The sequence below is a fragment of the Callospermophilus lateralis genome, chromosome 16 (genome assembly GCF_048772815.1).
Source record: "Callospermophilus lateralis isolate mCalLat2 chromosome 16, mCalLat2.hap1, whole genome shotgun sequence".
In the NCBI taxonomy this organism is placed as follows: domain Eukaryota; kingdom Metazoa; phylum Chordata; class Mammalia; order Rodentia; family Sciuridae; genus Callospermophilus; species Callospermophilus lateralis.
In genome coordinates, this window is record NC_135320.1 from 47,558,645 (window position 1) to 47,584,396 (window position 25,752).

Below are 25,752 nucleotides of genomic sequence, written 5' to 3' on the forward strand. Positions count from 1 at the left end.
GCCGTCGCCGCGGCTCCACCAATCGCGGGCCTCGCCCGCCGCCGCCGCACCTGTGAGGAGGAGCCCGCGCGCCTCGGCGCTGTCGTCGCAGCGTCCCCGCCCCGCTCCGCCCCCACCGCGGCGCCCGAGATCACCCGCCGCTGGCGCTCAGCTCCCCGCTGGCAAGGAGCGGAAGCCGCCACCGGAGGCGGACTCGGCGAGACTGAGCCCGGGCAGCCGCGGCAACGGCGAGGCGCGGGGCGGGGGCGCCCGGCGGACACCGCGACCCCGAGCAAGCGGGCGCCCCGAGCGGGCAGCCCCGCCGGGGGTGGCGGCGGCAGCGGCCGTGGTGGCCGCGCTCGGGCGCCCCTCGCGCAGCGCTCCATGCCGGTGTGGTGCTGCCGCTGCTCCCTGGCCGGTCATTTCAGGTGACTTCTCCGGGGACGGGAAGGGGGCGGGCTGGGGTGGAGCGCGGCGGGGGCCTAGGTGGGCCGAGCCGAGCCGAGCCGAGCGGGCGGGGAGGACGGGCAGCAAGCGCTGCGTTCGGCCGCCGCTGGGGTCCCGCCGCGTCGCGATCCCGCCTCGACTGTCCTGCCGACGGGCTCCCTGCTCGTCCTCCTTCCCTCGCCCAGGACCGCGGGGGTCACGGGATGGACTGCGAGACCGGCTAGGCCCGGGATGGATCGGTTACGGCGGGCTGAGACTTCCAAGTCGTGCCAAGTTGTAGCGACGGATTCCCGCGAAGGGCCTCCTTAAAAAAAAAAAAAATGTTACTTATTTTATTTTTTTTCTGATAACATAAGTTACTGGGTTGACCGAAGGTAGGAAACTAGGTTTAGCGTCGTGATCTGGTTACGAATAGGTTCTGACTTAAGATGTTGCTTATGATCAGTCTAGAGTAGAAATTTGAAAAAGTGTCACAGTTTTATACTCAGTTATGGGGAGAGTTTTTAAGGAATGAGAAAGATAATACATTTAAAAAATAAAAGTGGGTGTGTTTTCTATGTCTAGCACAGTTGATCAGAACTTCAGTTGCAAGGGAGAAGACCAAAGACACTAGAAATGGTTTTAACCCAGGGGTGAAATTTACACGTTTGAATGCTCCAGAATGATGATGCTTAACACTTATTTTGGGGGGGTAAGCTATGAAACTCTAAACAAGAGTTTTAAATTGGGGTTCATAGGATATAGGTAGTCTATGAACTTGGACCGAAAATATATTATTTTCACAAAACTTCAGTTAGGAGTATAAGTAACAAATCAAAGTAGTATTTATGATTGACATCAATGTAAATCACAAATATTTCCCTATCACATTAGTTGCAGATATCTAGAAATACTGTTTATGCTTAACATTTCTTCAGAATTATAGTAATTACTATACATCAATGAATTGTTCTTTAATGCACATTTACTTGTATGTCACAAGGTTTTTTTTTAAATATTTTTTTTAGTTGTAGATGTACACAATACCTTTATTTTATTTATTTATGTGGGGCTTAGGTTCAAACCTAGTGCCTCACACATGCTAGGCAAGCACTCTACCACTGGGCCACAGCCCCAACCGCATGAGTTTTTTTTTTTTTTTTAAATAACTATTTTAATGGTTTCCTTGTAAGTCCTATTAATGCTATTATTCAGAGAAGAGGTCCTGAGGCTTTACCAGATTTCGAAAGGACATAAGGCACAGAGAAAGTTCAGGACTCCTGTTGTACTAGCAATAAGCTAGGCTTGCCCAGTGAGTTTTGTGTGAGTCTCTAAATTCTGGATATTAAAAAATCAATAAAAAATAAAAAAGTATGTAATAGATTGCTTTTGTAACTTCAAGACAAATTGTCATCTACTTAACAAACAGGGTTTTGAGAGTATCAGACACATTTTGGAGAGTTGGAGAGTTTTAGAGAACTGGTTCCCTAATGAAAACTTGTTAAATTTAAACCCCTGAGAAACTAATATCACTTTTAGAAAATACTATCCCAAAGCTTTTTGATAACCTTTTGTATACAGCTGAATTCTTAAGGTGCCTGGTTGGGATTTATATCCTTTCCTCAAATACTAGGCAGTAAATACCATCTGCTTATCTCTGTGCACTGAAATTTTGCATAGGGACTAAAACCAAAAAGTATTGGGCTACATTTTGGTCTTTAAGAGAAAGGACAATAAGGCTGCAAGCTTTCTGCCTCTAAAAAAGAAAAAAGGTCACCTAAAATTTTTTTTAGGAATGTTTCTCACTTACTAATGCTGTCTTTGTGCAGATTCATTAGAAACACATTTTATACAGATTGTGACAAACTACATTTTGGGATTTGTCTAATATTTGAATTGATATGTTTAGTGAGAGAACTGTCTACTAACTTTACAGAAAAGAAAACCTTGTACTTCCTATTCTGGCAGATGACAATTGTGACTGCCTTTGTGACTTTAAAATTTCTTTTCATGTGTTAGTATTGATTTGGTAGAATTTAGAGTTGTGCTTCCAAAGATTATAAAAATTGAGGTATTAAAGCATTTCATTTTAATCACTTAAAGAGATATTGCTGTAATGTGGGACAAGTCTTTTTGTTATGTAGATATTTTGCCTACACTATCCTTTTAAATTTGTTTTGAAATTTGGGACAGTAATGTTTCAAAAACCAAAAAATGGGAGGCTTCTAAAGTCCTCTTAGTTATCTTCTTTGATACTGAATGTTTTGGTAACTGTTTTTGCCTGTGTATAAAATGTTGTTCTTTACTGTTTTCTAAATGTGATTACATATTTTTCAGTTTAACTGATGCTCTAAATAGGGAAAAGTTGATTTTTATTTCTCAAAGTAAATTCCGGTCTTTTTTTTTTTTTTTTTTTTGGTACTTGGGATTGAACCTAGGGGCACTTAACCAGTAAGCTGCATCCCCAGCCCTTGTTTATATTTTGTTTAGAGACAGGGTCTTGCTAGTTGTTTACGGCCTTGCTAGGTTGCTGAGGCTGGCTTTGAACTTGTGATCCTCCTTCTTCAGACTCTGTGTGCCTGGCCCATAAATTCTGGTCTTAAATAAAGTTTTCATAAAGTTGGAAAATCTAAGTAGAAATTAACATTGTTCACAGTATATGCATATCCTATAAAATATGTACAGCAATACTAAATTTGTAATGTAGGCTCTGAGTATTTTTAGAAAGAATAGCTACTAATTGGCTTTTGTTTCATTGTTGCTGTATGTAAAATCAGTTAACCATAGTTTTATTTTATTTTCCTGTTGACTCAGGATTTTTCCAGTCTCTATGAAACCACTATTGAGTTATCAGATAGCATGCAAATTTATTACAAATAGTTGCCACACAGATAGATTACACCAGTGATAATAAGAAATCAAAACAAATTATTTATACTGTGTAAATTTAGGCAAGCTAATATATAGAAAACTTAAATAACATGAAACTTTGGCTCTTGTTAAGGGACCTGAGACAATGGGAAAAGAATATTATCTTCAGTGAATTTCAGGGCAGCTGGATATCTACACATAAAAAAGGATGAAGTTAGGGGCTGGGGCTCAGCCATAGAGCGCTTGCCTAGCACGTGCGAGGCGATGGGTTCGATCCCCAGCACCACATAAAAATAAATAAATAAAATAAAGTATTGGGTCAATTACAACTAAAAACATATTTTAAAAAAGAAAGTTATACGTGTCTTACTCTATGAACAAAAATTATGGTGGACAAAAGGCCTATTAGTAAGAACTACAATTATAAAATTCTTAAAATGTAGGAATAAATATTTGTAACTAGATCAGGCGGCGGTTTCTTAGATATGCCACCAAAAGCATGGCAACCAAAAAATAAATTTGATTTGGTCAAAAATTTAAATTTATTCATTCAGAGGACATCATCAAGAAAGTAAAAGGGCAGGTCACAGAATGGGAGAAAATGTTTCCAAACTATCTGAAAAGGGACGTTTGTCCAGAATATATATATACATACAAACCTTTTTTTTAAACAACAACAACAACAAAAAACAGTTAAAAACAGGCAAAGGCTGGGTGCCATGGTGCATGCCTGTAGTCCTAGCAGCGTGGGAGGCTGAGGCAGGAGGATAGTTCAAAGCCAGACTCAGCAAAAGTAAGGTGCTAAGCAACTCAGTGGAACCCTCTCCAAATAAAATACAAAATAGGGCGAGGGATATGGCTCAGTGGCTGAGTGCCCCTGAGTTCAATCCCTAATCCCCCCAAAGCAAAAACAAAAAAACGGGCAAAGGGTTTGAATAGATACTTTAATGAAACTATTCAAATGGAAAATAAGCACCTGAAAAGATGCTTAACTTTAGTCACTGAGGAATGTAAATAATTGTAATGGCAGCTGCTCTGGAGGCTGAGGGAGTGTTGTAAGTTTAAGGCCTATCTGGATAAAATAGCAAGACCCAATATTAAAAAATAAACAAAATTTGCAGTTGAGATGCCACTTCACACACACTAGGATAGTTAAACTAAAAGACTTAATAGTACTGGCAAGGATGTGGCAGTTCCTCAAGATGTTAATATAGATAGAGTAAATGACCAAATCATTGCTGTATATTCTCTGGGAATACTCCTTAGAGAAATGAAAACTTGTCAATACAAAACCTTCAATGAGTGTTCATCGCAGCATTATTTATAATAGCAGAAAAGTGGAAAAAACCTGTGTTCAACAAATGATAATAAACAAAATGTAACGTATCCATGTATAACATATCCATTGAATATTATTCAGTCTTCAAAAGAAATTTAAGTACTCATACATGCTCTAACATGAGTGAATCTTGGAAACATGGTAAGTGAAAGAAGCTAGACACAACAGGCAACATGTTTTGTGAGTGGTCACATTCATATGAGATGTCCAGAATGGGCAAATTCAGTAATTCAGAAAATAGTTTAGTGCTTGCTAGTGGCTGGGCAAAGGGGAAAAGGAGGATTATTGCTAATGAATGTACTATGTTAGGGGGGTGATGGTTGTATAACCTTGTGAATATATTGGAAACCATCAAATTGTACACCCCAAGGGTGAATTTTGTGTATGAATTATAATTCATTGAAAGTCTTTTAAAATTTTTTTCTAGTGTTTCCTCTGTTTACCTTAATGTAAGTCTTGATCAAATAACCTATTGTCTTATGTTTTTGAGCTTTTGAAAGCTATCTTTTTTTCTTGATTAACAGAAGCCCACCAGAGGGCATTTTATTTCTGATTGTCTTAAGCTCTTGACTTACTTTTCTAAATAAACTGATTGAGAGGACAGGTCCAGTGAAATGAAATATAGTTGCTTATATTAGTCTATATATAGAATTTATAGACGAATAAAATTCTAAGGGCTTGCCAGAAAAATAATTGGAGGCAGCTTGACTTAGAATATTAAATGCTCCCTAAAAATGAGTCCTGTAGAAACTGAGTTCTACTGTAACTTTAGGTGAAAGTAATTTGTAGTTTCATGAGTTATGGTTTATTCTTTTAGCATTTGAATATTACATATTAATTTCACAGCATTTATTTGTAGACTTAAAGTTATTATTTTCCAGGTTATATATATAGAGAGAAGCAACAGTGTTTGAGGTAGGGATGTCTGGGAGATTAAGGGAGAAGTCTGCATTTCCTTAGAATTGTGACCACTACAACAATAATGTTTATTCGGCCTGGGTAGCCAAAATGACTTTGGTCAGAAGCCTCCAACAGGAGCTGGACTTGTCCTTTGCACACACTTTGGAGAAGTATCAGGAACATACCAAAGTAGAAAATACTCAGGTTTAGTGTAAACTCAAAGAAGCTGAAGTAGGCAAGACAGCAGATACATCTGGATCTGATCAGAGGCAGTAGTTAGAATGCTCTTCAACGGGATGGATTGATCATAAAAGATACTTCCTTCCAGGGATAGTGTCCTTTCAGTGTGAGGAGGGGCTTTCTTTAGTTGCCAGTCCAGAGGGTTATCTATTTTGGCAATGTAAGATGAGTCCAGATATTTAGGGGTAGACATTACTTTCTTTGGTTTAAGAAAGCTCTCATAGTATTTTGAGAACTCTGCCCCATCTGAAGGTAGATTGGGACCGCTGAGGAATACACAGAAGCAGATTTTGCTGTCTCCATCTAATTCTTTTCATTTGCCAACCTCTTCTGGGATCAGTGAGTTGACCCTTAGTCTTGTGAAATAGCTGATCCATGTGTCATTTATCATTCGGGGAATACTAAGAAACATATCTACTCGTGGGTCTCAATACTTCCAGACATGATGACTATTGCTGACTGTATGAATATGGAAAATAATTTAGGAATTCTATTTCAAAGTAATCCACAAAATAGTACAGCATTAACCAATGTTCAGGGAATACTCCATTTAGTGTGTGAACATGCCACAGTGCTAAAACTAGTTTCTAGAGAGACAATTGGGAAATAAAGATTGGCGATCAACATTAAAATCATTCCTTATTTTTATATTTTCTTGATAATAAAAGTGTATAAACCTCTTTTACCAAATACCCAATTTGTAATATTTAACTACAGTAACTTTTCCTTAAAACATTTATGACTGTATATTTTAACGCATTCACCTTTTAGTTAATGAGAAAAAATAGAGAAACTAGTCATCATAGAAGATCTCAGAATTATAAAATCACTAATGCTGTGTCTTTGATCATTAAAGAGAGCTTCTTGAAAAAGCTTGCCTACAAGATAAATAGCTACTTAGAACTTCTGGCCTTCAAAGTAGGATAGGTTGACATACAGCTAAACTACTAATTTCAAAGCATTGTGAAACTATTAAGTATTTTATGGCCTAAATAAAATATGAGTAAAAAGTGACTTTTATGTCAAGGCTATATTGACTCTGTCTCTATCTCTCTCTCTCTCTCTCTCTAAGAAATTATAGTGACACTGAAACTGAAGGAGAGATTTTTAATTCCTTAGTGCAATATTTTGATGATAATCTGGGGCAAAAAGTTAAAGCGATGCCATTAGTTGAAGAAACTTCTTTACTCGAAGATTCGTCAGTGACTTTGCCTGTGGTAATAATAGGTAAGTTGTTTTATTTTGTTAAAATTTTTTACTACCCTTACTACTCTAATAAATCTGCAGTAAGGCAGTGCAAGTTCTTAGGATTATGTTAAAAAGTAGTCTTATTTCAAAATGGCTAGTACAGAGAATTTTTAGTGTCCTCAACACAAAGAAATGATATATGTGTATGGTGATAGATATGTCAGTTACCATGAGTTGATCATTAGACATTGTATACATGTGTTGAAATGCCGGAGTACCTCCATGAATATATACAGTTAAACTATGTGTGAATTAGAAATAATTTTTTAAAATAGCTTTTAAGGAGAATCTGTAGAAAAGACAATAAAGGAATTAGTTCTAATTTAAAAAGTTCTAAAGTTGTTTTATGTGTTAAAAAAAACTAATAATCAAATCTTTGGAGGAAGTAATCTGATATTAGTGGCTATGTTAGAATTCAATACATTTCACTGGAGATCTGATAATAAGAATTCTATTAACTGTATAGTAGTGTCATGGTAGTGATAATAACCAGTATTAGAGATCTGAAGTGAGCATTCAGTGTATATTATTAGATTATACCTTATAACCTTATTGCCCTCTAATGTTGGCAAGGGACACACATATAGGGAGAGACTCAAAACAATGATTTATACAAGTTAGTAACCCAATTTGTAATATTAATCCTTAATTGGCAACATTGTAGTACGCTGTTATGATATTTAAAATTCCCTTAACCATGACATTACTGTTGTATATCCTTTGTACCTTAATTCAGAGTTAGTAGGAAGGGAATTAAAGCTGTGTTCTCTGATTAACATGTGGAGATACTGGGAAGGAAGGGAGGGAGATGGGCAGGAGAGCAAGATTGTTCTTCTATACTAGATTCTCCTCTAGGAAATAGATCCAAGATAGATCTCAGGGGCCATATCCTGTATCTGACTTTTTCCCCTTTTATATCCAATCCTGATTTTTCATCCAGGAAGACAAGGAACCATATCTTTCAGAAAACTACCTTTATCCACATCTGTCTACCCTGTTCCTCCCAAAACAATCTATTCCTATTTGTCTTATCTAACCTGTGAGTTGCTTACCCTAATGTACGTAGTTCCATTACTATTTGGAGTAGCAATACCTGAGCATAGGTAAAGAGCTGATTTCCTTAATATATGTAAGGTTTTTATGTTCCTGTTATAACAACTTACCACAAACATGGGGCTTTAAACAATATAAATATATTATTGTTGCTAGGTCAGAAGTTCAGAGCTGATCTTACTTGGCTAAAATTAAGGTGTCAGCAGGGCTATGTTAGCTTTTTGAAGGCTACAGGGAAGAATCATCTCCTTGCCTTTTCCAGTTTCTAAAGGCTGGTCATATTACTTACTTTTAAGCTCCCTCCTGCATCTTCAAAACCAGTAATGTTTGCTTCAATGCTGGGCAGCCCGATTCTCTGTTTTTAAGGACTCAGGATGATTGTATTGGGTCTACCTATATGATCCAGACTACTCTCTATCACAAGGTCCTTAATTAAAAATAGTTTTTTTTTTTTTTTTGGTGGTGGTAGTGATGGGGATTGAACCCAGGGCTTTGTGCATGACAGGCAAGCACTATACCAACTGGGCTAGATCCCCAGCCCCCAAAATGTATTCTTTTGCTAAGATAACATTAGAAAGTTTTGGGAGTTAGTACTGAGACATCTTTGGGATGAGGGTGCATTCTCCCTATTACACTGTATTTCTCTGGATTGCCTTTTTGTATTCTTTGCCTATTTACTTTTGAGTGTTGTACCTTTTTCTTTCAAGGAATTTAGTAACTTCTGCTGGTTGGCTATTTTAATTAATAGACTTTTTTATTAGGGCATTTTCAGTTATAAAAAAATTGAGCAGAAAATAAAGAGAATTCTCATATTCTCCTCTCTCTGCCTCATTTTCTCCTGTTATTAAAATTAGCATCTTGCATTGGTGTGATATTATCGCTATAGTTGAGGAAACGATTTTGGTACATTATTATTAACTAAAATGTTTAATCTACATGAGAGTTCACTCTGATAAGTAGTTCCATGGGTTTAGCAGAATGTATAATGTCATGTATCTACCATTACAATATTTATAGAATAGTTTCACTGCCCTAAAAATCTGTACTCCACTTATTCATACCTTTCCTTCAACCCCCAATTACTAGAAAACATTGATCTTTCCATAGTCTTCCAGTTTTACGTTCTCTAAAATGTATATAGTTAGAATTGTAGAGTATATAGCCTTTTCAGACTGGATTCTTTCACTTAACAATATATATTTATGGTTCCTCCATGTCTTTTTGTGGCTTGATACCTCACTTTTTTTTATTACCAAATAATATTTTATTATATAGGGTACCACAGTTTGTTTATCTGTTCACCTTTTGAAGGGTATCTTGTTTATTTCCAAATTTTGACAATTCTGAATAAAGTAACATTTATATACAGGTATTTGCATATTTACAAGTTTTTAACTTATTAGGGCAAATACTTAGGAGTATGATTATTGGGTCATATGTTAAAAGTACGGTTAGCTTTTTAAGAAACTGGCAAACTGTCTTCTTGTGTAGCTATATAATTTTGCATTCCCAGGAGCAGTAACAAGAATTCGGTTAATCCACGTCTTTGTTAGCATTTTCTTGGCCTTTGTTTTGCTTTTCAGCCTATTAGGTGTGTAGTGCTATGTTGTAGTTTTAATTTTTAATTCCATAATCATGTATGTTTAGCATCTTTTCATATGATTATTTACCACCCATGTATTGCTTTTGGTAAAACATCTGATTAACTCTACCTCCTTTTACACTGGGTCTTTTTGGGGGTTGGTGGAGGTTAGTTATTAACCTTAAGTTTTAAAATCTGTGTGTATATTTTGGATGCAAGTCCTTTATCACATATGTATTTTCCAAATATTTCCTCCTAGTCTGTAACTTGTCTTTTCATTCTCTGAGCAGTGTCTTTTTAAAAAAATATTTATTTATTTATTTTAATTAGGTATATATGACAGGAGAATGCATTTTGATTCATTGTACACAATTGCAACACAACTTTACATTTCTATGGTTGTACACAATATAGCATCACACCATATGTGCAGTCATACATGTACCTAGGGTAATGATGTCCATCTCATTCTACTATCTTTCCTGCCCCCATGTACCCTACCTCACCTTCCTCCCCTTTGAGAGCAGTGTTTTTTGCAGAGCAGAATTTTTAAATTTTAATTTTTTCATTTGCAGACCTTTCTTTTGGTATTATATCTAAATATTCATCACCGAATCTAAGGTCATCTAGATTTTCTTCTAAGTTGTCTTCTGGAAGATTTATGGTTTTGTATTTCACATTTAGGTCTATGATCCATTTGTAAATAATTTTTGTGAAAAAATGTAAGGTTAGTATCTAAAGATTTTTATGTTTGCATGAGAATGTCCAGTTGTTACAGCACCATTTGTTGAAATAACTGTCCTTTCTCCATTGGATTGCCTTTATGCCCTTGTCAGAGATCATTGACTATATTTTGTGGGTTTATATTTGGGCTCTGTTTTGTTTCTTTGATATATTTGTTTATTCTTTCACCAGTTCTATACTGTTTACTGTAGCATTATAGTAATACTTGAAGATGAATAATGTCAGTCCTTTAACTTGGTTGTTTTTTCAAGATTGTGTTATCTCTTCTGGGTCTTTTACCTTTATATAAATTTTAGAATCAATTTTCTGAAATCTATGTAGTGCTGGGATTTTTTTTTTTTTAATTGGGTTTGCATTGAATCAAGTTGAGAACTGACAACAATATCAAGTCCTCCTATCCATGAACAGGGAATATTTTTTCAACTTAAGTAGCTGTTCTTTGATTTCTTTCATTAGAATTTTATTATTTTCCTCATGTAGATCTTATATCTATTTCAGTAGATGTATACTTATATATTTCTTCTTTTTTTGGTGTAAATATAAATGGTGTTATGTTTTTATTTTCAGGTTTTATGTGTTTATTGACAGAATATATGAAAATAGTTGACTTGCATACTGACCTGCATCCTTTAATCTTGCTGTCATTGTTTGTTAGTTCCAGAATTTTTTTTTTTAATCAATTCTTTGGGATTTTTTACATAAATGTCATGTAATTGGCAAAAATATATATATTTTTTCCTTCTCAATCTGTGTATCTTTTATTTCCCTTCCTTCTCTTATTATATTAGCTAGTACTTAGGTTGTGATATTGAGTAAAAGTGAGCATCCTTGTCTTAATTCTGATCTTAGAGGGGAAGTATCTAGTTTTATACTATGATGTCACCTAAGGTTTTTTTATTTGTTTATTTTGTATGTGGTACTGAGAATTGAAACCAGGGCCTCATGCATGCTAGGCAAGTGCTGTACAACAACAGCTATATCCCTTTTTGTTTTTTATTTTAAGATGGAGTCTCACTAAGTTAATCAGACTGGCTACAAACTTATGATTCTCCTGCCTTGTGGCCTTTGTGTATTAGGACTGCAGACGTGTACTACCACACCCAGTTTGTAGCTTTATTATAGATGATGTTTATCATGTTGAGGGAATTCTCGATTTCTGTTTTTTTTTTTTTAATTATGAACAAATGTTCAATTTTTTCAAATGCTACTCTTGCTTGTGTTGATTAGCATGTGATTTTTCTTTAGTTTTTTTTTGTCTCTGATTCAAGGAAATTAGCTTTTTGACTTCTACTATTTGTCACTTGTTTTTAATTTTTATCAAGTCAAATGGTTTATTTTTCTGTCTGTCTTTTGGGTTTTCTGTCATGCTTAAAGCTTTTTCATGCTAGCATTATATGTAGAAATATTACCTTTTCCTAGTATTTTTATGGTTTTGCTTGTGTCTTTTTACTTATGTCTTTAAGCATATTTTATTTGAATAAATGGACAAAAAAATGATTTTTTTTTCCGGATGGCTAGCAATTTTCTGTGTTGGATTAAAGTTTTGATAGAGATTCAAAATAGAAGTGGCAACCTAGGCTAACAGACTACATGAATGGAAGTAGTTCAGTGGGGTTCATCAAGAAATCCAATTTGGCTTTAATTAAAATATACATACCTATAGGAAGGCATTATTAATTGCTGATAATGGAAAGATGGTTGGGACCAAAATGTGGAAACACTGAATAGTCAGAAATAAGCAATATTGCTTTTAGAATAGAGGGATAACATAATGAGGACTATGTGTTACTAAACTTATGTGGATGCAGTATGTCAAATAGAGTAGGTAAATCTCAAGGAGAAACAGAAGACTTTATTCCTCCTTGTGAAAGTACAGAAGTGATAATAGAAAAGACAACTGATGGAATATAGGTGGAAAATAGATTTAGAATCAGAATTTGATTAATTCAGGATTTTGCTAGTACCATACTTGGAGATGGGTGATGGAATTTAAAGCAAAAAACACCTACATGAGGGGACTCCTGTTTGCTTTTGAATACATCATGTTTGTTACTAGTAGGTCAGTCAGGTGGAGTGAGGAAGTAGCATATGGAAATGTGGGATGTATTTGGGGGAAGAAGTTCATCTAGAGAACTAATTTTGAGAATTAGTAGCATAAAGAACTGAAACTTTCAGTAGATGAGATTCCCAAAAGAAAATAGAGAGAAGCAAAGATCAGAATCTTTGAGACATCTTGTTTTGTGAGACAACTTTAAGAGATTAGAGAAGAAAGAATAAGTGAGGGAGAAGAGCCATCTTTGAAGTAGGAGGAAAGCCAAGTGACAAGAGTATTAATAATACACCTCTTTCTACCTTTTTCAAAATAGGAAATGGACCCTCAGGAATATGCCTTTCTTATATGTTATCAGGCTATAGACCATATTTATCATCAGAAACAATACACCCAAATGCAATTTTACATAGTAAATTAGAAGAAGCAAGACATCTTTCCATTGTTGATCAGGTATTGTTTATTATGTCAATTTTTAAATTTTTTATGCTGATACAAAATTAGTTTTATTTATATAAGCATTGTTTCTTAGTTAAAATTTTTCATTCTAAATAAAACTTTGTTATTTTATTTTAGATTCATAAGTGTATTCTGTGAAGTTATATCTATTTATGTCTACCTATTTTATGGAATTTATTAAAGCATAATTTCCCAAATTGTGTTCTAGTGGAATTTTAATAGTTGCTGTATGCTCACATAAGTTTGAAAGTGCTGCTTTTTACATACAAAAGCCATCTTCAACTTTTCCAGTGTAAGGATCTGATTAGCTTTGTGGAAACCTAAATTTTACCTGTATTATTTGACCAAAGAATCCATTAAGATCTCAAGGAACATCAGTATTCTATAACTCACTTTCTGGAAAATGCTTAAGAGTAATGGTTTTTACTATAATTATCATGGTCATGACTTTTTTCAGACTCTGCCCTTATTTTTCCATTCAGGACTTAGAATACTTGTCTGAAGGCCTTGAGGGCCGATCATCCAATCCAGTTGCAGTACTTTTTGACACACTTCTTCATCCAGATGCTGACTTTGGGTATGATTATCCATCCATTTTGCATTGGAAATTAGAGCAACATCATTATATCCCTCACTTAGTTCTTGGTAAAGGTCCACCTGGTGGGGCTTGGCATGTGAGTATATTGTTTTTAGCCTTTTCATGTACATGAATTATTATTTGTTGTCCTGATGAAATCAATTTGATTCAAGCATTATGATGATAATACTGTTGTATATGTTTACTGCATTTTTATCTGAGAAGAATTTTAATGCTCCTCAGTTTGGTTAAATATCAGTTAATTGCCTATAGTAGTTAAGGCCAAATTTTTATTATTAATACAATCTTAGAACTAGCATTTTTCTATAGTATCTTACAAGAATTATAAAAACAAATTTCAGAAATGTTTTACATAGCAAAACTTATTCATTCATTTATTTTCAAGTTATCAACATCTTATTTCAAAACCAATATTTATTATTTCCAGACATTTTCAAGATAAAAATGAAAAAAATATATCAAGAGAAACAAGTTGTATTAGTTTGTTCAGCTGCTATAACAAAAACTGGGTGGCTTGAACAACAGGTATTTATAGCTCACATTTTTGGAAGCTGCATAGTCCAAATTTAAGGTACTGGTTAATTTGGATCCTGGTAAGAGTTGTCTTCTTGGCTTTCAGGCACTTTCAGGCAGCCACCTACATTTTCACTGTGTCCTCACATGTACAGAGAACAGTCGGTTCTTATAAAGCCATTAATTCCATTTAGAGGGACCTACCTTCATGATCTCACCTAAATATCATTAATCCCCAAAGGCCCCCTCTATATGACATCACATGGAAGATTAGAACTTCACCATAAGAATTTGTGGTAGGAGGACTATTTAGTTCTTATCAGAGGTTAAACAAGAGAACCAATAAATTGAAGATTCATCCAGTATATTTCATTACGTAGGGGGCCAATTATTCTTCATTCTTATATCCCTAGTTAACACTATGTCTAGAATTGTCAAAATGTAATGAATGGTCATACATTATACAAATAAATGTTATTTATTTAGTTTGGCCAGGCGTGGTAGTGCACGCCTGTAATCCCAGTGGCTTGGAGGCTGAGACAGGAGAATCGTGAGTTCAAAGCCAGCCTCAGCAAAAGCAAGGTGCTAAGCAACGCAGTGAGACCCTGTTTCTAAATAAAATACAAAATAGGTCCAGGGATTTGGCTATTACAGCAGCTGCCCTTGAGTTTAATCCCTGGTTTTTACCAAAAAAATAAAAAAAAAAATAATTTAGTTTGTTGTTATGAAATACAGCTTTATGAGAACTTCAGCATGTTAAATAATCAAATATTTAATACAGATTTCAGTTTGCTATTCCTATTAGTACAATGTTACACATCTAAAAAGTGGTTTACATTTGTTAAGTGACTATGTCAGGGTATTGATATATTCCTATATAATATATATGACTAATAACTTTTAAAATCTTAATTCTTTTTATAGTATTAAGTAGAAACTGCCAAACTATCTGTACCTTTTCATTTAAGATTTCTGTTTTATTTTTAATATTAACTTTATTTAAGAATAATTGATTTACAATGAGCTGCATTTGTTTAGTGTATAATTTGATGTTCTGTAACAAATATCTGTAACTGTGAAGCCACCAATACAAGATATGAAAAAATTCTGTTATTTGCAAAGCTGTGTTTATATTTGCTCTATGAATGGTACTGTTTTCCTTTTTTATGTAATTGATATTAGGGATTGAACCCAGCCTTTACACAAGCTAAGCATATACTCTACCACTGAGCTCTACCCTGACCTGCTGAGAAGAATTCTTAATGAAACTTTATTTCTTGAAAAAGCCGTAATGTTTTATGTGGGGAAGGGTATTTAGATTGCCGTCTTCTAAATTCCTGTGGTTTTATTGTATGCTTAACTTTTTCTGCTTAAAAAAACTGTGCAGGGAATAATTGATCTCTTTTTACTTCATTTCTTTTACTTTCATGTAGAAAAGTTAAAGTCTGGATAAACCATCATTTCTAAAAGCGTATTTGAGTCATAGGTAAAGTTTGAAACATACCTAAAAATTCCTTATCTTTTCTTCAGGAATATGTTAACTAGAATATTGATGTAAATAACTGGGATTCGAACTGTGATACATTTGTCAAGGATACTTCTAATGAGGATTTCTGATTTTTCCAGGCATAATTATTTTTTCCCATCTGTCCATTCCATATCTTAATCTTAATCTTTCAGGGCTTGCCTATTGTACTATTGATGTGTTTATACTACTTTCCCTATGCCATGTGCTCCGCACATCCTCGCTAGCCTTAGACATCTGCCCTCTCTCATTCTTATCTCCATATAGTTCTCTTCTTTTGTGATCTGGTTTCTTACCACTCTCTTCTCTTCCAAGCTTTATAAACTGTGTCTCTAGAACCTCAGTGATAAACCCTACATTCTTAACTATTTGAGTTATATGGTGCTCCTCTTCCCTTTCTTGAAAACTTGCTTTTTCCTAAAGATACCTTTCCCATTACAGCCCTCTGAAGTGAAGCCTGTTCATTCTCCCACTTCCTCATGTTTTATCATTTTGCTGGTGAGGTTGGAGTTCTCTTTACTTCTCATTGCTCTTTTGTAAATTCCCATGTTCCTTTGAACAGGTCATCTTCTAGCTCCTTTACCTTTCCAAACTATATCCATTAATTACTCAATTTGTGACATCTGGCTCATGGTCTTTGATTATTATTTCCGAAATTTTATTATCACATTGAATGACTTTACTCTACATACAGGATGCAGAACCAGCACCTTAACCTCATAGTCCCTTCACTCCTCATTGCCAACAGTTTTTTCTATATTAGTTCCAGCAGCTGCACTATGGATCTTATCTCTTTCATGATCACTCAATTTGTGAAACCAGTCCTCAAACATCTTACTTTCTGAACACAATTTCTGTTCTTAGAGCTGCATCACTCAGTTACTTGCTCTGAACCTCAAAAACAGAGTGATCCAGCCCTGATCTTCACCTTCTTACCCAGCTTAGGTTCTACAGTCTACTGATTTAACTATTTTCCTTAGTTAACCTCCTTGGCCATTGTCCTTCTATTAGATGGGTTTGGCAAAAAGGCAGTTCATCTAACTGTGTATTTAAGCTGTTAAACCCCCTGGGGGAAAAAATCATACCACTCTGAAAAGTATTGTCCATTTGGGCCCTAAACACTTTTTGGTAGCATTTGGTGTTTCCTTGCAAAAGTTACTAAGTTCTTTTCAAACTCCTGTCTTTTGAGTTCTCTTTTATACTTAGATGTGCTCTTGGTTCTTGTTTTACAGAGAAAATAGAATCAATCAGTATTGAACCTCCACAGTTTCATAGTTTACCCTACAGACTTACTTGTGTTCATGCTAATTCTTTGTTTTTTGTCCCTGTTATAAGGGAAGATGTATCACTTCTCCTATCTAAGGGGCACCTACAGCTATATCTGGACACTTGTTGTCTTAAGGACAGTCTTTGATCTCCTCTATCTTCTTATATCATTAGTTCTCTGCCAGCTTTTATTGGTCAATATATAAATGTGCTAAAATTATTTCTGTCTTTAAAAAAAATTAGGTGTTAGCTTGTCTTATCCTTTCCTTTAACACATCTTGAAATGATTACCTGTACATACCATCTTCCATGCCTTTGCCTCCTGAGGTTCCTTAGTTCCCTGACTGTAGCTTCTGTTTCTGGTTTTCCATAGGAACTATTCTTTCTGAAGGTCAATAATTTCCTTTTTTGCTTAACTTGATCTTCTCAAAATTTCCTGACATCTTGTTTTAGTCAGCCTTTTCACTGCAATGGCCAAAAAAAACTGACAAGAACAATTAAAAGAGGATAGCTTATTTGAGGGCTCATTGTTTCAGCGGTCTCAATTCATAGACAGCTGGCTCTATTCCTCAAGACATGAGATGAGGCAGAACATCATGGTGGAGGAGTGTAGTGGGAAACAGAAGCTGGAAGCATGGCACCAGGAAGCAGAGAGAGAGTGCATTTCCCTCATGGACAAAATATGTCTTTCCCTCAAAGACATGCTCCCATCGACCCATCTTTTTCAGCCACACTTTATCTGCCTTCAATCACCGCTCAGTTATTCCCTATTGGGATTAATGCTCAGGTTAATGCTTTCATAACCCAATCATTTTGCCTCTAAACTTTCTTGCATTGTCTCACACATGAGCTTTTAGGGAATACCTTCCATACAAACCATAACAGATCTACTGCATTTGACAGTTAAATCTAATATCTTTCTTATATTTTCTGAACCTTCAGTCTCCTTGATGTTCTTTCTCTTTGGTACTCCTTTTCAGTTACTTTTGTGGACTCTTGTTCTTTAAAACTGTGCTTCTGTGACCTCTATCCCAAGCCAAGGTCTTCTTATCATACTCTCTAGGTTATTTCATCTAGTCTAACGACTTGCATATGGATGCTGCTTGATTCTTAAATAAAAATCTCTAACCTATATTATTCTTTCTCCTACATCTAAGTTCTAACCCCCTTTTTTTATTCCAAAGGTGTCCTGAAACTCAGCATTCCTAAAATTGATCATCTTAATCATCTAATTTCTTTAATTTCCTTATGATTAAATGACACAGTCCTGTAGTTACTGAAGCCAGAAACCTGGGAGTCTTCCTTAATGTCTCTTTCTTCAACTGCCACTTCAAATTTATCACAAAATCTTTTCCATTCTTTCTTTTCTTTTTGGGTGCTAGGCATTCAACCCATCATCTCTTGTATATTAAGTATATACTATACACTTAGCTGCACCCCCAGCCCTAACATTCTTTATCTCAGAGACATATTTTGAGTCTGCCTACTGTGCTTCTCCCTATCATAATTGTAATTTTGCAAATACTGGCTATCATTATCTTTTGCCCAAATTATTGCAGAATTCTTTCTAAATGCCGTTTCTACTCAGCTTGTCTTTTTCAATTTTTTTCTTAATACCAAAGACAGAGTTCTCTTACTAAAACACAGTCTGAGATGTTATGCCATGGATAAAGCCATTAATTTCTCCCCCTTTGTCAAATGTATAGTATACAAACTTCCTGATATATTTTACCATATTCCATGTGATTTAACTCCTATTTAGCTTTTTTGTCTTATTCCCCACACTCTCATTCCATGCTTTGACATTTTCATGTTGCAGAATCCAATGTTCAGGCTCTGTGATGCAGTAGTGTTCACAGGACTCATAAAATGATTTACTCATGCTTACAGTTTATTGCATGAGTGGATATAGATTAGCATAGCAATGGGAAAAGGCTCATAGGGCGAAGTCAAGGAGAAACTAAGAGTATGCTTCTAGTAGAAACACATAGGGATGTGCTAAATCTCCCAACAGAACAGTGTGTGGCAACACATGTAGAATTGCCAACAAGGGAAACTCACTCATGCTTAGTGTCTAGGGATTTTTTATGGACCAACAGTCATATAGGCCAGCAGTGCCTGTGTGTCTGACCTCAGCCATCAGACCTCTGCCTCCAGCGCAAACACTGGTATTAACTGTAAATCATATCGTTAGGATAATTTTACATGGCCACACTGGTAGAACATGGCCAAGGCCTCAGGCATGAAAAAAACAAAAACAATACTTTAGGGGCTTAGAGTAATCTCTTAGAAGGGAGTAGACAAGGCCCTGTCCAGAAGACAAGCCTTTCTTAATATATTAAGGGTTGGAATAACCCAAGCCTGCTAAATTTTATTTTTAGAAGGCTACTTAAGTTCTTTCTCATTAAGCTGTTACATTAATTTTTATTTTGCCTGGAATATTCTCCTTCTAATTGTGCATTCCTAGAAGCCCATTTGTATGTATCCTTGAAGAAATAAATACTTTGCATATGTTCCTATATTGTACTTCTATCTGGTTTGCCTCCCATATTACACTACAGTCTCTGTGAGAACAGACATTCATGCCTTATAGGTTGCATAGAACAAACAAACAAACAAACACTGATTGGTAGAAAAGTAAGATCAGAGAACTAGGTCTCTCAACAATGCTACCTCTCAACCTCTTGAAGGTTGAGTTCTGCACGAGGCAATTATGGCTCCAGAAAATCTCTGATTCAGTAAATTTTTAACAGTTCCTTTTAATGATGATTCATTTTCTTGATTCTGAACCTATTATCAAAGCCAGTCTGCCTCAAATCATGTGCATCTTGCTGCATTCTCTACCCGTAGTGGTGATCTGTATGCTGTCTCAGATAATGCACCATAGGCTTTGCACATGGTAAGTTAAAAAAATGTAATATAGGCCCACTCCCAGTTCTGGGCCTTATAAAAACAGGGTAAGAAGAATAATGATGTCTAAAACAGTGGGATGAAAGAGATTATTGGTTATTGGGATAAGTGTTTTGACCCTTGGACATTTATTCCTTTGTATCAAGGAGAGCAGAAGTAAGTAGGTCCAGGAACTTGAAGTGCTTACCTCTTTGATGACAGCATTAACTCCAGCAGTGAGTTTGTTTCTCAGGAAACCACTGCTTATTTTTCTATTTGTAGTAAAAGATGTTGCTATATCCAAATCAATCTAGACTTCAGAATTAAAATTGATGGAGGGTAAAAAAGTAGTTTTCTAATTTTTAAAAGGCTGTAAATGAGGTCTGGGCTCAGTGTAGAATGTTTGTCTGGCATATGGAGGCCCTAGGTTTGATCTATAGTATTGACAAACAGAAAAACTGTAAATAATGTTAAAATGGAAAAATATCTTAAGTTTTAGAAATTATTGAATTTTTTTTTTGTTAAAAACAGTGGAAATAGTGACTTATAACAGGTACATCTAAATTAACGTATCCATCATATGCCAAAGCTATCAACATTAATATGTACACATGATTATCATAATAATTGTAAGCTAAAGCTATCAATATTGTGTAGACATTGGAGAATCCTCTAAATATGTTTATGATTGTATAACTGTATAAAAGAAGATATATAAATGGATAATACCAAATGATGAAAATATGTAAAAGTTTATTGGAATAAAATTTTGGAGGCAATTTATACAAACATTTATGAGTACATTGAGGACAACATGTGTAGAGTCTTAATTATTATAAATGGAATTTTTAGCTTTTATAAAAATCCATGATATGTCTAATAGTGTTTTGTTTTTTAACTACTACTTTTTAATTTTAACAGAATATGGAAGGCTCCATGTTGACAATCAGCTTTGGGAACTGGATGGAGCTTCCTGGACTTAAATTTAAAGACTGGATATCTAGCAAACGAAGGTAATGATCAAACTATTTTAAAATTCTTTGTTGTAAAATGAAAAAGACTGGAAAAATTTCACAATATTTGTGATCCTGTCCTGGATGAAGAATATAAATATACATGTTTTTCAGATGAAAATATATCCTGGAAGCAGTAATTATGAGCTAGTTTCCTTTTAGAGATGTTATAGAACTAAGCAGTAAGAAAGTGTTTATAGATTTTTTTAAAAGTTTGTTATCATGAATTTCTTTCCTGTTAAATCACTGTTTGGTTACTTTCTCAGCTACCCACATATCATTTTCTACACTTTCAACCACTCATTTTTATGAGTGGATATATAACTTCATTTATTTATATCTTGTGTACATACCCAAAGTGTTTGATTTTCAGGGTAAAGAGTGTATATTGTATGATTGACTATGTAGAATGATGGAATAATTCAGAATTTGGGATATGGTTGGCTACTTGGGCATGAAAGTAAGTCTTTAATTAAGAAAATATGAAAGTAGGAATAACTGAGAAAAAATATCATCTTGGAAGAATATACATTTTTTTTATTTTGAGGGAAAGAATCCAACAGTGAAAAAGGAAAAATATGGAAACACTATTGTTTTCACGGATGATAGATATTAAATTAGAGAGGAAATACCAATAAAGAGAATCTATTCCACTTTGACTATTAATGGAAATAAGTTAAAGCAGGAAGTTATTTAACCTTTGTTAGAATAGGGATGTGACATTTGAGTAATTATCTCCCTGATGGATAAGAATTATTTTATCCATATAAGTTTTCTTTCATTTGAAATTTAAGATGAACAGCTTTAGAGCATGAGTAATTGAGATTAAACCTTTAAATTTAAAAAAATTTAAATGAAAACCTTAAGTTTCATTTTTAGGCTTTTTAAGATGGAATTATATATGGGTTTCAAACAAAGTTACACAATCAGGCAGGTTATACCAAGTTCCCTATTTTTTAAAGTAAACAAGCCAAATTGCTCAGTACATTCTTCCTTTGTAAAACAAGTAAGAGAAGGAGCTTTGTGATTTTTTTAACAGAAGCATTTATCTTTTTATATTGTGCATATTGTATCTTGAATATTATGTGAAAATTAGTCTTGTGATAAATATTAGCTTTAGCTCCTGCTCTTAGTGTTAAGAGCAGATTCATGTCTCTTAAAAGATTGGCAGGGCTTGAGTCCTTCCCTTTTTTCTTTTTGGATACTGGAGATTGAACTTAAGGGCATTCAATTGAGCCACATCTCCAGCCCAAATTTGTGTTTTTATTTAGAGACAGGATCTCACTGAGTTGCTTAGTGCCTCATCTTTGCTGAGGCTAGCTTTGAACTCGATATCCTCCTGCCTCAGCCTCCCAAACGCTGGGATTATGGGTGTGTGACACTGCACCCGGCTTGACTTTAACTTCTAATGTAGTGGTCTCAGGCAAGTAACTTCAAGAAGTTGTGAATTTTCTATTCTGCAAAGAATATAAATAATAGGAGATAGTAATAGTAACCATTTCATGGGTTTTCTGTAAATGTTAAGATTTAATGTATTCTAAATAAATTATAGTAAACTTTAAAAAATTTTTATGAACTTCCGTTTACAAGTAATAGTGCATTATGTTTAATGATTTGGTTTGTTTTTACTGCTATCTATCTCTAATTTGGGCATGGTTGTTGGGAATGTTACTGACCATTTGTTTTACAAGCCAAGTGAAAAATGAAAGATGTACTAGTGTACATCTTTCATGAAGAGCAGTTTATACTTTGAGTTCTCTTTCCGAGGAGGAAAACACATTGAGCAAAATATAATATCTTACTTGCTTAGATGTAAAATTATTTTGTACAGCAGAAGACAGATGAATTATTTTTGGTCTTTTAGAAAACTGTAACTTTAAAAAAAAGTCAAATTGGGCCTGGTGCCATGTGCCTGTAATCTCAGCATTGCAGGAGACAGAGGCAGGAAGATCACCAGTCAAAACTAGCCAGAGCAGTTTAGCAAGGCCCTGTCTCAGAATAAAAAATAAATAGGCTGGGATGTGGCTCAATGGCTAAGCACCCCTGAGTTTAATACCTGGTACCTTAAAAAAAATTAAAAATCATGGCAGGATGGTATTATATAAATCTTTCAAGAAGCATAGATATTACAGTTAGAACTGTAATTTCTTAGTGATTATAATCTATGTAATTCAGTTAACAGTTACACATTATAATTGAGATATAAAATAGTCTAATTTTCAGATATCCACATTTTAATTCCTTCATTTACTTAATAAAAGTTTATCAAACAACTTAATTTGAGCTGACACTATGAATGGCGCTGGAGGAACAAAGATGCATTAATGTCTCTGCCCTCGTGTCTTCTTTTGTTGATAAAACTTATTCATTAAAAGTTTTTAATTAAAAACAAAAACAGGCTTTCTTTATAAAGCTTTAGGATAAGTTTTAGCTAAGACAGTCCAGAATAACTAAAAAGATATAAATACTTACTAGAGAAATAATAAATGTGGCAACTTAAGTACTCTCTTCATAGGATATTTTTTCTTTTCTTTTTTTAGGAATCTAAAAGGGGATCGAGTTATGCCAGAGGAAATAGCTCGCTACTATAAACATTATGTAAAAGTCATGGGTCTTCAGAAGAATTTCAGAGAGAATACTTACATAACCTCTGTATCAAGACTCTACAGAGATCAGGATGAAAATGATAGTCAAGACTCAGATATTTCAACAAAGCATTTACAGACAGAGAAGTCAAAATTTATCAAGAGAAACTGGGAAATCAGAGGTTATCAGCGAATAGCAGATGGTTCTCATGTTCCCTTTTGCCTCTTTGCTGAGAATGTAGCTCTAGCAACTGGAACATTGGATTCTCCAGCTCATCTCGAAATTGAAGGGGAAGATTTTCCTTTCGTGTTTCATTCAATGCCTGAATTTGGAGCTGCTATAAGTAAAGGAAAGTTACATGGCAAAGTGGATCCAGTGTTAATTGTAGGTTCTGGGCTTACTGCAGCTGACGCAGTACTGTGTGCTTACAACAATAATATCCCCGTGATCCATGTTTTCCGCAGACGAGTAACTGATCCAAGCTTAATTTTCAAGCAGCTTCCCAAAAAGCTTTATCCTGAATATCATAAAGTCTATCATATGATGTGTACTCAGATATATTCTGCAGACTCAAATCTTTTGTCTGATTATACCAGTTTTCCTGAGCACCATGTGCTTTCCTTTAAGTCGGACATGAAATGCATTCTTCAAAGCATCTCTGGATTGAAGAAAATATTTAAGCTGTCTGCAGCAGTGGTATTGATAGGGTCTCATCCTAATCTTTCTTTCCTAAAGGAACAAGGATGTTACCTAGGCCATAATTCAAGCCAGCCAATCACATGTAAGGGTAATCCTGTGGAAATAGATGCATATACCTACGAATGTGTTAAAGAAGCCAACCTTTTTGCATTAGGCCCTTTGGTCGGAGACAATTTTGTTCGATTTTTAAAGGGAGGGGCATTGGGTGTTACACGCTGTTTAGCTACAAGACAAAAGAAAAAGCAGCATTTGATTGTTGAAAGAGGAGGAGAAGATGGGGTAGCTTAAAACAAGTTTACAAAGAATTTAAATGGACAGTTTACTATTAAAGATTTTTAATAGTGGTTTTGCAGTGTACTGGCCTGAATATTCTGGACTTGAATTAACTGGAGAGAGCCTCAAGCTATAGTAACTTCATTTTTTATATCTACCACAACTTGGCTTACTGATTTATATTGTAATGTATCCGAGATGTCAGACAAATAGAAACACTGCCAACTTGGTAAACTTCAAGCTTAACTAAAACATTCTTTTCTTCCAAGACTTATTTTTTGTGATCATTTTGGGTTATTTATTTGATTGCAAAATATTACAGCCTGGAGTCCATAAAACCACACACTTGTTAGGCCAGACATTGTCCTAGTGAGGACATATTTGGGTCACCTTGCTGCTCCAAGGGTGGTCCAAGGATCAGCAGCATCAGCTTTATCTTTTGCTTGTTAGAAATGTACTGTTGGGCCCCACAATATACTTGCTTAATCAGAAATCAAGACATTGGTATGCTTATTAAAGGTTGAGAACACTGGCCTAAGTGAAAATGGGGATATAAAATATGTATACTAGGGCAGGGTAGGGGGAGGAGGCATTTTCAACTCAGGTTTTATTTATTTTGAAATTGTCAGTTTTATAAATAATTTATTACCAAATATGATGGTCTTTTAAAAATATTTTTATTATTGAATCCTTGAGAGGTACTTCATTTTCTTAACTTCTAATAATTTAAACATTCCAATAATATTAGTAAGCACCTTGACATACAAGAACCCGCTGTGACATTTTTCAGGTTTATTCTCTACTTATAATCATCGTAACATCTAATTAATCTGATTTATAATTCAATAAATTGTGGATGGAACTACTTATCTTTGTGTGAACATTGAGTAACTAATTTCTGTCACTGAAACTAAGATGTTTGGATATGGTAAGAACTTCCTAAAATTGTAATAGCATTTGGTTATTGTCAGGATCATTAAAGGTTAATTTGGAAAATGATTATTTTTTATTCCCAAGGTGATTATTACTTTGACATCTCTAATAGTGTTTGTTCATTGGGTTTATCTGCTGTAGTAATCCTGATCTATATTTTTTTGTGCACATGTCTGCATTTCCATACATTTGCCAGAATTTTTAATGTTAGTTTTTTGAAGTTCTTCTTGAAAAATTAAATTTTTTAGCCTTTTTTTTTTTTGGTACAATTATTTCATCTGGAATGTGCTCATTGAATTTCAGTTTTTCTTAGAATTAAAAATAATGCACTAATGTGTTCATATTTTTCTTTAAATTTTTTTTAGTTTTTGATGGACTTTTATTTTATTCATTTATTTATATGTGGTGCTGAGAATCGAACCCAGTGCCTCACAAATGTGAGGCAAGTGCTCTACCACTGAGCCACAACCCCAGCCCCCTTTTTCTGTTCATTTTATTGCAGTGCTATGTGCTTAGTTTACAGGATCATAATTTACCTTAAATGATTCAGAATATATTCACTTCTT

At 34.9% G+C, this 25,752-nt stretch overlaps 1 protein-coding gene across 2 annotated transcripts; it reads left to right on the forward strand.

The window, feature by feature from the left end:
- Window positions 1-275: 275 nt before the first annotated feature.
- Osgin2 (oxidative stress induced growth inhibitor family member 2) lies at window positions 276-25,122 on the forward strand. Of its 2 annotated transcripts, none has more exons than XM_076835530.1 (6): window positions 276-407; window positions 6,828-6,982; window positions 12,749-12,885; window positions 13,374-13,565; window positions 20,604-20,695; window positions 23,236-25,122. In XM_076835530.1, exons 1-6 carry the CDS (start codon window positions 364-366, stop codon window positions 24,266-24,268), a joined length of 1,653 nt encoding a protein of 550 aa, XP_076691645.1. In that variant the 5' UTR covers window positions 276-363; the 3' UTR covers window positions 24,269-25,122. The 2 variants fall into 2 exon arrangements, with proteins under 2 accessions (XP_076691645.1, XP_076691646.1); XM_076835531.1 differs by lacking the exon at window positions 276-407 and adding an exon at window positions 590-800.
- Window positions 25,123-25,752: the final 630 nt, after the last annotated feature.